The sequence below is a fragment of the Carcharhinus amblyrhynchos genome, chromosome 23 (assembly GCF_965287045.1).
Source record: "Carcharhinus amblyrhynchos chromosome 23, sCarAmb.v2.hapA, whole genome shotgun sequence".
Classification (NCBI taxonomy): Eukaryota; Metazoa; Chordata; class Chondrichthyes; order Carcharhiniformes; family Carcharhinidae; genus Carcharhinus; species Carcharhinus amblyrhynchos.
Genome location: NC_137346.1, coordinates 3485983 through 3498444, shown reverse-complemented (window position 1 = coordinate 3498444; position 12462 = coordinate 3485983). Strand labels below are relative to the sequence as shown.

At 46.6% G+C, this 12462-nt stretch overlaps 1 protein-coding gene across 3 annotated transcripts; it reads left to right on the top strand.

Moving 5' to 3' along the window:
* Positions 1-1249: 1249 nt before the first annotated feature.
* On the top strand, positions 1250-7464 carry med31 (mediator complex subunit 31). Of its 3 annotated transcripts, none has more exons than XM_080210567.1 (4): positions 1250-1568; positions 2491-2565; positions 6063-6159; positions 6966-7464. In XM_080210567.1, the coding sequence occupies exons 1-4, from the start codon at positions 1556-1558 to the stop codon at positions 7156-7158; spliced, it is 378 nt and encodes a 125-aa protein (XP_080066693.1). In that variant the 5' UTR covers positions 1250-1555; the 3' UTR covers positions 7159-7464. The 3 variants fall into 3 exon arrangements, with proteins under 3 accessions (XP_080066693.1, XP_080066694.1, XP_080066692.1); XM_080210568.1 differs by having other exon boundaries at positions 1251-1578; XM_080210566.1 differs by having other exon boundaries at positions 1252-1744.
* The last annotated feature ends 4998 nt before the right edge of the window (positions 7465-12462 follow it).

Below are 12462 nucleotides of genomic sequence, written 5' to 3'. Positions count from 1 at the left end.
AGAGGAGGTTTACTAGGCTGATGCCGGAGTTGAGGGGGTTGAGCTATGAGGAGAGGTTGAATAAACTAGGCTTGTACTCGTTAGAGTTTAGAAGAATGAGGGGAGATCTCATTGAGACGTATAAGATGATGAATGGGATGGATAGGATAGAGGTGGAGAGACTCTTCCCGCTCAGAAAGGGCAGTAGGACTAGGGGGCACAGCCTCAAGATAAAGGGGGGGCGGTTTAGAACGGAGTTGAGGAGGAACTTCTTCACTCAAAGGGTGGTGAATCTCTGGAATTCTCTGCCCGTTGAGGTGGTGGAGGCTGCCTCGCTAAGTGTTTTTAAGACGCGGGTTGATGGGTTTTTGATAAGAGAGGGGATTAAGGGTTATGGGGAGAGGGCGGGAATGTGGAACTGAGCCACGACAGATCAGCCATGATCTTATTGAATGGCAGGGCAGGCTCGAGGGGCCAGATGGCCTACTCCTGCTCCTATTTCTTATGTTCTTATGCTGAACTTGTATAAGGCACTAATTTGGTCTCAGCTAGAGAATTATGTTCAGTTCTGGACCCACACATCAGGAAGAATATGAAGGCATGAGAGAGGCTACAGAAAAGAATCATAAGAACAGTTCCAGGGATGAGAAACTTCAGTTAGATTGGAGAGATTGGGACTGTTCTCCTTGGAGGAAAGGAGACGAGAGGAGACTTGATAGAGATGTTTAAAATCATGAGGGGCCTGGACAGGTAGGCATAAACTTTTCCCACTCGTGAAAGGATTGAGAATGAGAGGGCACAGGTTTAAAGTGATTAATAAAAGGAGAAAGGTTTTTTAATACAGGTTTGTGGTTGGGGTCTGGAATGCACTGTCTGACTGTGTGGTGGGGGGCAGTTCATTCAAGGCATGGGGAGAAGGTGGGGGACTGACACTAAATCAATTGTTCATTCAGAGTCAGTGCAGACACGATGGGCTCAGTCGCTGCCTTCTGTTACAATTGTGGGAATCCAGTCCAGATGACACCACCTCTTCCTCTCATTCCTCCAGCCCAGGGGGCAGCACCGCCTCTACTTCCCTGCCCTCCAGCCTCGGGGGCAGCATCACCTCCCCTCCAGCCTAGAGGGCAGTACCACCTCCAGTCCAGAGAGCACTTCCAACCCAGGAGGGAGCACTGCCTCTTCCTCCCGCTCCTCCAGCCAAGGGGGCAACACCATTTCCACTTCCCGCTCCTCCATCCCAGGGGGCAGCACTACCTGCTCTTCCAGGCCAAGGAGGCAGCACCGGCTCCACTTCCCGCTCCTCCATACCAGGGGGCAGCATCGCCTCCACTTCCAGCTCCTCCAGGTCAGGGGGCAGCTCCACCTCCTGCTCCTCCAGCCTAAGGTGCAGCACCGGCTCCACTTCCCGCTCCTCCGTGCCAGGGGGCAGCCTCGCCTCCACTTCCAACACCGCTAGGCCAAGGAGGCAGCACCTCCTCCACCTCCCGTCATCCAGGCCAGGGGGCAGCACCGCCTCACTGTCGCTCTGGGAGCAGCCATTTGCTGCGGCTGCTGGCACCCGGTGGAGACGCTGCGGATGCGGGAAGCGGGTTAGTTTATGTGAGTTTAGTTATTGGTACTGATTAGGAGACGCTATAACGCGTACCGATCAGCTGGGGCGTCCGTAGTAATTAGTCGAAGCGGCTGCTTCCACGCTGTGAGTTGGGCTGAGAAACAAAAGGGAGATAAACAACAATGGCAGCAGCTCCAACCGCCATGGAGACAGGTGAGCGGAAACGGAAATGGCTACTCACGTGATACAGGACGGGGCGGAAGTGAACGTTCAGGCTAGGGGGCAGCTGGTGGCTGTAGCTGGAGGAGCCATTCAATAAAACCAAGGCTGATCCCTAACAATACTCCATCTCCACCCCCCAGCTCCATATCCCAGCATGAAAGTTCAGTTTTAATTATTTATCTATCACAAGTAGGCTTACATTAACACTGCAATGAAGTTACTCTGCAAATCCCCTAGTTGCCACAATCTGGTGCCTGTTCGGGTACACTGAGGGAGAATTTAGCACGGCCGATGCACCTAACCAGCACATCCTTCAGACTGTTAGAGAAAACTGGAGGAAACCCAGGCAGACATGGGGAGAATGTGCAAACTCCACACAGACAGTGACCTGAGGCCAGAATTGAACCTGGGTCCCTGGTGCTGTGAGGCAGCAGTACTAACCACTGCGTCACTGTTGTTAGCTCTCCTTTTGAAGTGTCATGCCACAATGAAATTGCTTCCCTGGGGTACATTGCCCCGCTGAGCTGGCTGTGTGCAAATTGCCACATTTCTCACCTGGTGATTACACTTCCTGCCTGCGGACAAGCAATTACAGCTTGGTGATTTGGGCAGTTGTAGTTTCCTTCATCCACAAGCAGTTGGAGTTATTATCTTTGCTAATTAGTATCACTCATGCATTCCTGTTTAATAATGTGAAAATAAACTTTCTTTTCTTTCCTTCCCCTCCCTGGGCTCAGAGGAACAGTCTAAGCTACGATTCCAGATGGAGCTGGAGTTTGTTCAGTGTCTGGCGAATCCAAATTATCTGAACTGTAAGTGTCTGTGGGAGTATCCTAGGATATTGTCGAGCTGTTGTTTGACACAATAATACTGCAAGTACTGGGCTCTTTCATCTAGCTACAGACCAGAATCTGTTTCCTTTGTGTTCCTCAATTAGCAGATCAGTAATATATATTCACACGCAGTGGCCAGAAACAAACCAGTAGACATGCATACTGATTGGGGGATGAAGTCAGAGATTGGCAGGAAGGGATAGAGAAAAAACCTAAGAAAGCATGAAGAATCGAGTAAATGTTACAGAGATGGAAGAAAGACTAAACTAAATGCACCTGATATTCATAACAAAGTAACTGAATTGATAGCACACATTGAAATACATAAATATGATTGAAAACCATCTCAGTTGCCAATATATCAGTAAAGTTTATTTATTAATCACAAAGGGGGTTGAGCTATGAGGAGAGGCTGAATAAACTAGGCTTGTACTCGTTAGAGTTTAGAAGAATGAGGGGAGATCTCATTGAGACGTATAAGATGATGAATGGGACGGATAGGATAGAGGTGGAGAGACTCTTCCCGCTCAGAAAGGATAGTAGGACTAGGGGGCACAGCCTCAAGATAAAGGGGGGGTGGTTTAGAACGGAGTTGAGGAGGAACTTCTTCACTCAAAGGATGGTGAATCTCTGGAATTCTCTGCCCGTTGAAGTGGTGGAGGCTACCTCCCTAAATATATTTAAGACACAGGTAGATAGGTTTTTGGTAGGCAAGGGGATTAAGGGTTATGGGGAGAAAACGGGAAAGTGGAACTGAGCCACTTCAGATCAGCCATGATCTTATTGAATGGTGGGGCAGGCTTGAAGGTCTAGATGGCCTATTCCTGCTCCTATTTTTTATGTTCTTTGTAACTCTGCTGAGCTGGATGAAGAATAAACTTGTTTAGGGTAAAAGACAAGCTGCTGTATAATTCCTTATTCTATTTGTGGAATGAACACTGGAATACCAGCTGCAAGAGGACAAGGATTGGGTCCTGAACATTGATTTGATTTTATTATTGTCACGTGTATTGCATACAGACAAAGCATACTGTTCTTAGAGAAGGAAAGGAGGGTGCAGAATGTAGTGTTACAGTTGTAGCTAGGGTGTAGAGAAAGATGGCATTGTTGGAGAGTTTAAGAGTTTGAAGTTTTAGAAGCATAAAACGAGAGTAAAAGATAGAATTAGAAGGCATGCTGGGCACAGCTTACAAAAAGTCACCTCGCTCCGGCCCAATCTTGAGAATATTGAGTATGTGACATGAGGTCAAAGAAGCTTGATAAAGTTGGAGGGGTAGCACTGTTAATGAAGGATAAAACTAGTGCGATAGTGAGAGATTGTGGTTGAGGAGATCAGGATGTAGAAACGGTTTGGGTCAGGATTAGTCAGAGAAAGAGGTCACGTATAGGAGTGTGGTCTACAGGCTCCCGAACAGTAACCATAATGTAGGACAAAGTATGCAAGAGGAAATATTGAGTAGCTGTCATAAAAGTCAACAATAATTATGGATGATTTTTATATAAAAACTGGAAGAATCAGATTGGCAGTAATAACCTGGATGAAGAGTTCATAAAATGTGTTTGAGATAGTTATTAGACTTGACATTGTGAAAGGATTAATGAATAATCTCAGAGTAAAGGCAGCCTGAGGTAGCACCAACCACAATATGATTGAATTTTACATCCAGTTTGAAAGGGAGAAGAGTGGGTCCAAGACCAGTATTTTAAACTTAATTAATGGCAACTACGCAAGCATGGAAACTGAGCTAGCAACACTAGGGAATTGTCTACAGAGATGCAATGGCTGAAATTTTGGGGGATAATACAGAATTCTCTTCAGTATATTCCTGCTATAAAGAAAAGTTTGAAAAGGATTACAATCTGTGGTTAACTAAAGAATTTAAGGAAAATGTCAAACTTAAGGAAAAAACATATAACTATGCAAAGACAGTGGCAGATCAGATAATTGGTCAGAATATAAAGCACAGCAGAGAATGCTAAAAGGTAAATCAGGAGAAAGGAATTAGAGTCTAGGAACAAGTAAAGTCAGTCCCTGAAAGAGAGAGAATGGGGAGTTGATCAATAATAAGAAAATGGCAGCTGAGATGAACAAGTATTTTTTGTTCTGTCTTCACCACAGAGGATAGAAAAACTATCAAAATTTGCTGCAAAATATGAAAGCTCATGGTGTAGGAGTAACATATTAGCCTGGATTTAAGATCGGCTGACTGGTAGAATACATTTAGAGTATGCATAAATGGGTCTTTTTCTGATCAGCAGGGTGTGATGAGGGAAGTACCATGGGGGGGTGGGGGGAGGCGGCTGTGCTGGGACCTCAACTTTTTACAGTTTCTAGCATTGACTGAGATGAAGGAAGGGAAGGCACAGTAACTAAAGTTGCCGATGACACAAAGTTAGGAAGGAAAGTATGTTGTGAAGAGGGCATAAGGAGGTTGCAGGTGGATATAGATTGTGTGAGTGGGCAAACATCTGGCAGATGGCATTTAATGTGGGAAAATGTGGAGCTGTTCACATTGGCAGGAAGAATAAAAAAGCAGAATATTACATAACCAGAGAACCAGCACAGAATTCCGTGGTGCAGAGGGATCTGGGTGTCCTAGTGCATGTCACAATAAGTTAATATGCAGATACAGCGTGTAACTGAGAAGGCTAATGGCTTCTTTATTACAGGAAGAATTGAACATAAAAGTAAGGATGTTATGTTTCAGTTATTCAGGGTGTCGGTGAGATCACATCTTGAATACTGTGTGCCATTTTGGTCTCTTTATTTAAGGAGGGATGTAAATGTGTTGGAGGTGGTTAGGAGGAGGTTTATTAGATTGATACCTGGAATGGGCGGGCTGTCTGTGAGGAAAGGTTGGACAGGCTGGGCTTGTTCCACTGGAGTTTGGAAAAGTGAGGGGGGTCACTTGATTGAAGCTTATAAGATGCTGAACAGTCCTGACAGGGTGGATGTGGAGAGGATGTTTCCTTCTGTGGGTGCACCCTGAACCAGGGGGCACTGTTTAAAATTAGGGAGCACCCTTTCGGAACAGAGATGGGGAGAATACTTTGTCTGAGGATTGAGAGACTTTGGAACTCTGCTCCGGGAGGCAGTGGATAGGGGATAATGTTTACCGTAGAGGTAGATTCTTGTTGGGGAAGGCAATCATAGCTAGGTGGGACATATGGAACTCCACATAAACAGATCAGCCATCATCTTGTTGAACAGTTGGGTGGGCTTGAAGGGCCAAATGGCTACTCCTGCTTGCATTTTGTGTATTCCTGCACACTCTCAGTTTAAAGATTGAGCCCAGCTGAACTTGCAGATGCACTTGAGGACAGTAACATTCCCAATACCCTCACATAAAGTAACATGAGTGAGAGCATTTCCCCTGGTTAGGATGGTGCTGTTCAGTTTCCAGCCCACACTGTACTGGTTACTGTCTGGGCAGTGGTGATAATCCAATTCTTCTGTTTTTTTTTAAATGTGGAAGTCCTGGCACAGCGAGGGTACTTCAGAGAACGAACATTTGTCAATTACTTCAAGTATCTGCTGTACTGGAAGGAGCCCGAATATGCCAAGTATTTGAAGTAAGTGCGTGTACCCAGGTGGGAGGGTCACTGCAGCTTTCCACTTTCACAGAATCGCATCCAGGGCAATTCCCTCATTGCCCAAAGCCGACATTCTGCAATGTTCCTGAAGCCATTTCTCCTTTGGGGCAAAAAAAAACATTCAGTGTCTTGTTCCCTCATTCATCTCCTTATGTCGCTGGGTGTAGCAGGGATAGGAACCATTCAACATCTTGTCTCTAACCTACCATTCCGTCAAATCATGGCACCCTTCAGTAGAACTGGATACAGAGTAAAGCTCCCTCTACACTGTCCCCCATCAAACACTCCCAGCACAGGTACAGCACGGGGTTAGATACAGAGTAAAGCTCCCTCTACACTGTCCCCCATCAAACACTCCCAGCACAGGTACAGCACGGGGTTAGATACAGAGTAAAGCTCCCTCTACACCGTCCCCCATCAAACACTCCCAGGACAAGTACAGAACAGGGTTAGATACAGAGTAAAGCTCCCTCTACACTGTCCCCCCCATCAAACACTCCCAGGACAGGTACAGCACAGGGTTACATAGAGTTGAATTTACTTTCAACAACTTGATTTACTCCTGTATCGTATTGCTGCTTTGCTCCCTCCTTTCTCGCTCTCCCTGTTAATGGGTATCCCTAATGCTTTACTAAGCTGTGTGTGCCTCACCCACTCTCCACGTGTTCTCTCCCCATCCTTTGTTCTCTATTCCACTTTCCCCCTATCTGTCCTGTACTGTTCCCACACACTGGGCCATCCCAGGAGAGCTGTCTAACTAGTGTCTAACTGTCTCTCTGCCGTAGGTACCCGCAGTGCCTCCACATGCTGGAGCTGTTGCAGTATGAACATTTCCGCAAGGAGCTGGTGAATGCGCAGTGCGCCAAGTTCATCGATGAGCAACAGCTGCTGCACTGGCAGCATTACTCACGCAAACGGGTGAGGCTGCAGCAAGCACTGGCTGAACAGCAACATCAGAACAACACATCCAGCAAGTGAGGTGAGCAGACCCAGGGAAGGAGGATGGTACTGGGTGTGAGTGACCCCTCCCCCCTCCACGGAGCACAGGAACCCTACCTGAGAAGATAAGACATGGGCATTTCCAGCAGTGGCATTGGGGATGGACACTGCTGCAGAGACATTTACATTTCTTGTTGGACAGGCTGGAATTGTCAATGTCCACACCCCCTGTGCAAATGATGCCAGTGTAGCAATAGTGAAATCAGAGGAAACCAATCTCAGACAGATCAATAAAAATCAAAATACCGCGGACACCTGAAATAAAACAAACAAGGCTGTAAATTACTGGCTGGTCCAGCTGCATCTGTAGAAAGAAACTGGGATAGGCACAGATCTAATCCTGTTTAACACGGGGGTACAGTACTGGTGGGGATGGGTCTGGCGCCGTGTGACACTGGGGGGTACAGTACTGGTGGGAACAGGTCTGGCCCTGTGACACTGGGGTACAGTACTGTTGGGGACGGGTCTGGCCCTGTGTGACACTGGGGTACAGTACTGGTGGGGACGGGTCTGGCCCCGTGTGACACTGGGGTACAGTACTGGTGGGGACGGGTTTGAATACCTTGGAATTGAAAGGCAGGTTTATTCAATAGCAGCTCTTACAATCTGAAAGTCTGAGTGCTCGATCTGCACTCCCTGTTTTGTGTGCAGAACATTAGTTTTGCATTGATTGGCCTGCAGGTCACACACACCCCCCTGCTTTGAAGTAAACACTGGAGTGTTTTGCTCCTTAAAAGATGCTATATAAATGCAAGTTGTTGTTCTTGAGATACTGAACTGATATTATGCAGAATGTCTGTGGCCAGACCTCAGCCCCTACTTGCAGGATTGAACTGGAGTCTGCAGGAATTAATACTTCACCTCCAAAATAATTCTATCAGCAACAACCAGGAACACAATCACCCCCTGGAATATTTAATAACGATATGTTTTTCTTTCACCACTTTTGCTTATTAATGATGAAAAATATTGGCATTGTTTAACTCAGAGCAAAATCTTCCACAGTGCATTGAATAATAGAAAAGTTACATCACAAAGAGGCCATTCAGCCCATCTTGCCTGTACCAGTCAAAAAAGAGAATAAAGAAACTAGCTGCTCATTTTCCAGCACTTGATCCACAACTTTGCAGCTTCAGCACTCCAGAAACAGCTCCAGGTACCTTTGAAATGAACTGAGTGTTTCAGCCTTAACCATCAACTTAGACTGTGAATTCCAGATGCCCCACCACCCTCTGGGTGACAAAGTCTTCCCTCATGTTCCCTCAGATCCTCCTACTAATCACCTTAAATCTGTGCCCCCTGGTTCTGACTCCTCAGCTAGAGGCAACAAGTCTTTCCTATCTCCCTTGTCCTCATCATCCTGTACACCTCAATTAGGTCACCACTGAGCCTCCTCTGTCCTAAGGGGAAAAAAAAGTTGATTTATTTGTCACAAGTAAGGTTTACATTAACCCTGCAATGAAGTTACTGTGAAATTCCCCTAGTGGCCACACTCTGGTACCTGTTTGGATCAATGCAACTATCCAGCACATCTTTCAGAATGTGGGAGGATACCCATGCAGACATGGGGAGAATGTGCAAACTCCACACAGACAGTGACCCAAGCCAGGAATTGAACTTGTGTCCCTGGTGAAGCAGTAGTGTTAACCACTGTGCCATCATGTTGCCCCAAACAACCCTCCCCTATCCAATCTCTCCTCCCAGCTGTAATTTTCAAGCCCTGGCAAAGTTCTTGTAAATCTCTGCACTCTGTCCCGAGCAATTATGTCCTTCCTGTATTGTGATCCAAACTGCACACAAAACTCCCAATTCTGACTTGACAGTCCAAGTTAGAAACTCCAAAGTGTTTTAAGGAGCCCGCCTGGATCATAAGTTTTACATCTTGAATTTGGCTAGGATAAGCATGATAGGTTTCACTGAAGGCATGATTCAAATGACCCACTGGGGAGCTTCTATCCAACAAAGTTTATTTAAGAATATAGTTAATATGTATGGTAAGAATATTAGCAAGAACTTTCATCAATTACAAACGAAACAAACAATCATGATAATGTATTGAATACATATAAGCTGCCCCCTTCAAACCAACCTCCATAAATCAACCCTTTAAACAGGTTCAACACAGCATAGATCAATGTTCATGTAATACTGGGATCGAGGCCATTAGTTGAATTCTGCAGGCAAATGCTCTTAAGACTCAGAACAGTTTGAAGACAAGACAGCTTCCCAAAACAGTAGAGAGACCCTGGTCCAACCCCCAACAACAGCAGATTCTCACCCTTCTGGAAGACAAGATTATGTTTTCAATTAAACAGGGAGAGGGGGAAAACACTTCTTTTTAACTTGCTGTCCCTTCTGAAACTCAAACCTACAGTTCCAAACTGAAAATGAAAAAAAGTCCAAAAACACATGACCATTCTCCTAACAATGCAGGATTGTAAAACTAATCCCACAGTAAACACAAACAACCCCATTTAAGCCACTTAAGTAGCAATAAAAGGAAATTTTCAGTCAAACCGTCAACCATGACTACACTGGAGCTACAGAAATCATGTTTTAAAAAAAAACCTTTCTTAAAGGGACACTAACATCACAGGCTGAACCAATGTTTTATACAGTTCCAATATTACATCCCTGCTTTCATTTAATACCCTGCCCAATATAGAAAGCGTTTTTCATACTTACTTGATCACCTGTCCTGCCGACCTCAGGGGCCTGTGAACATGTACTGCAAGGTCTTACTTCCTCAGCCCCCTCATCAAATTCCCATTATTGAGTATTCCTTTGCTATATTTACCCTCTTCAAAATGCATTACCTCACACTTTCCCAGAATTCCATTTACCACTTCTCCATCAACTCAACCAAACCATTGAAATCATTCTGGAGTTGAGTGTTATCCTTTTCACTATCAACTACAGGGACAATTTTTGTGTCATCTGCAAATTTCCCGATCACGCCTCCCACATTTAAGTCTAAATCATTAGTATATACAACAAACAGCAAGGCCTAACAGTGAACCCCATGGAATACCATTGGAAACTGCTCCATTCCCCAAAACATCCATCAACTCTGTTTCTTGTCTTTGAGCCAATTTTGGATTCAATTTACCACTTTCCCTTGTGTCCGATAGAGTCTCACTTTTCTGACCAGTCTGCCATGTGGAATTTGTTAAATGCCTCACTGAAATCTATGTAGACAACATCCACCGCACTACCCTCATCAACCCTCCTTGTGAACTTACCAGGGCACAAACTTCCCCTAATGAAACCTTGCTGACTATCCCTGATCAGCCTAAGTGATAGTCTATCCTGCCTCTCAAAGCTGTTTCTGATAACTTGCATCACTGAAATCAGATTGATTGGCCTATGGCTTTGACCTCTCCCTTCTTAAATAACAACACCATCTGCAGATTTCCAATTGACCCACGACCTCACCTGTATCTAGTAAGGATGGAAAATGATACTCAGCGTTATTTTCTTTCTGGAGTGTAGCCTCAACTTGCCGGTGAAGACAGCCATGCAAGTTGAGGTGTGCCCACCACCCTTCCCCCCCTCCCACATGGACATGGGGACTGCTGCCCCCAACTGACATCGCAACATCATCCCCCCCTCCCAGAAACACTGGGCCCCTCTGCCTATCACTACCTGTAAGTACACTCCTTTAACCACTGCCAATGCCACCCCCCCCCCCCCCCAACTAATCATCCTTCTTCACTCCCCCTCCCCTCAACCGACTGCCCCCTGCCAGCAGATTTCCCAATGCCCCCACCCACCAATCGCTCTTCCTGGTAGAGTTTCCTCACTCCACCCCATCCCTGCAAAGATCTCCACTTGTCTCCTTTCTCTCTGTCTTGGCTCTGCCCCACTCTTAGTCTGGCTGCACCCCCACTCAGGTTCTGCCCCCTTGTCACTGCTCCAGCAGTTATAGTGTCTGGTGGGCAGTGCCAGGCAAACAGTACCTGGCTGGTACTGCCCCATGCATACAGCCTGGCCCTGCCCCCAACCACCTGGGGGGGGCTTCAATGGTCTCCAAAACCACCACCACCCGCCCCCCCCCCCCCCCCCCTGGTGAGGCCATCACATCTGGTCCTCGATGGTGGGGAGGCTGCATGATTCCAGTTGGAGAGAACCTTAGCTGGTGAAGTGGTTAAGGTAAGTGAGCCCAGTTGATAGCATCCAGGACTCATTGATGAAAGTATGTCATTAATATAAATATCAGCTTTGCACACTTTCTGGGCACACTGGAGCACCCAGGGGAAACCCACACAGACACAGCGAGAATGTACAAACTCCACACAGACAGTGACCCAAGCCGGGAATCAAACCCATGTCCCTGGAGCTGTAAGGCAGCGGTGCTAACCCACTGTGCCACACACTTTGCTGAGTTCAAGGTGATTACTGTACCAAGGGCACTCCTCAGTAATGCACAGTATTGTCACTCTCCATCTGTGTACAGTTTTGGTCACTGTGTTACGGGAAAGACATTGGGAAACTGGAAAGATTTACGAGGATGTTGTCAGGACGACTGGGCCTGAGTTAGAGGGAGTGATTGGCCAGGCTAGGACTTTACTCCATGGAATGTAGGAGAGTGAGGGGTGACCTGACTGGGGTGTCTAAAATCATGGGGGGCACAGATAGAATACACGTACGTATCTTTTTGCCAGGGAAGGGGAATTGAGAACTAGAGGGCACAGGTTTAAGGTGAGAGGGGAAAGAATTAAAAGGACCTGAGGGGTAACCACTTCACACAGAGGGTGGTGCAGATGTGGAATGAGCTGCTGGAGAGCAGAAAGGGTTTGCACTGAGGCCCCAGCGATGGAGGTTGTCTGCACAGGGGCCTTGACTGTCCTTGGACAGAGTCAAACGTTCCAGCACAGATCACAAACAAAACCTGACACCCAGCCACATGAGACAATAAGCCAGAAAACCTTGGTCAAAGAGGGAGGTTTTAACAAGTGTGGCAGAGTGGGAGAGAGAGCTGGAGATGGAGAGGTTTAGCGAGGGATGTTCAGGGCTGAGGGCTCAGGAGCTGAAGACACTGCCACCAAGGGTACTCGTTGGAGTTTAGAAGGATGAGGGGGGGATCTTATAGAGACGTATAAGATAATGAAGGGGATGGATAGGGTAGAGGTAGAGAGATTCTTCCCGCTCAGAAAGGATAGCAGGACTAGAGGGCGCAGCCTCAAGATAAGGGGGGGGGGGCAGTTCAGAACGGAGTTGAGGAGGAACTTCTTCACTCAAAAGGTGGTGAATTTCTGGAATTCTCTGCCCGTTGAAGTGGTG

Coding starts and splice junctions, on each gene's coding strand:
- med31 (XM_080210566.1), top strand. CDS start 1,714: ATGGCAGCAGCTCCAACCGCCATGGAGACAG. Junction 2,566..6,062: donor GAATCCAAATTATCTGAACT/GTAAGTGTCTGT, acceptor TAAATGTGGAAG/TCCTGGCACAGCGAGGGTAC. Junction 6,160..6,965: donor GAATATGCCAAGTATTTGAA/GTAAGTGCGTGT, acceptor TCTCTGCCGTAG/GTACCCGCAGTGCCTCCACA.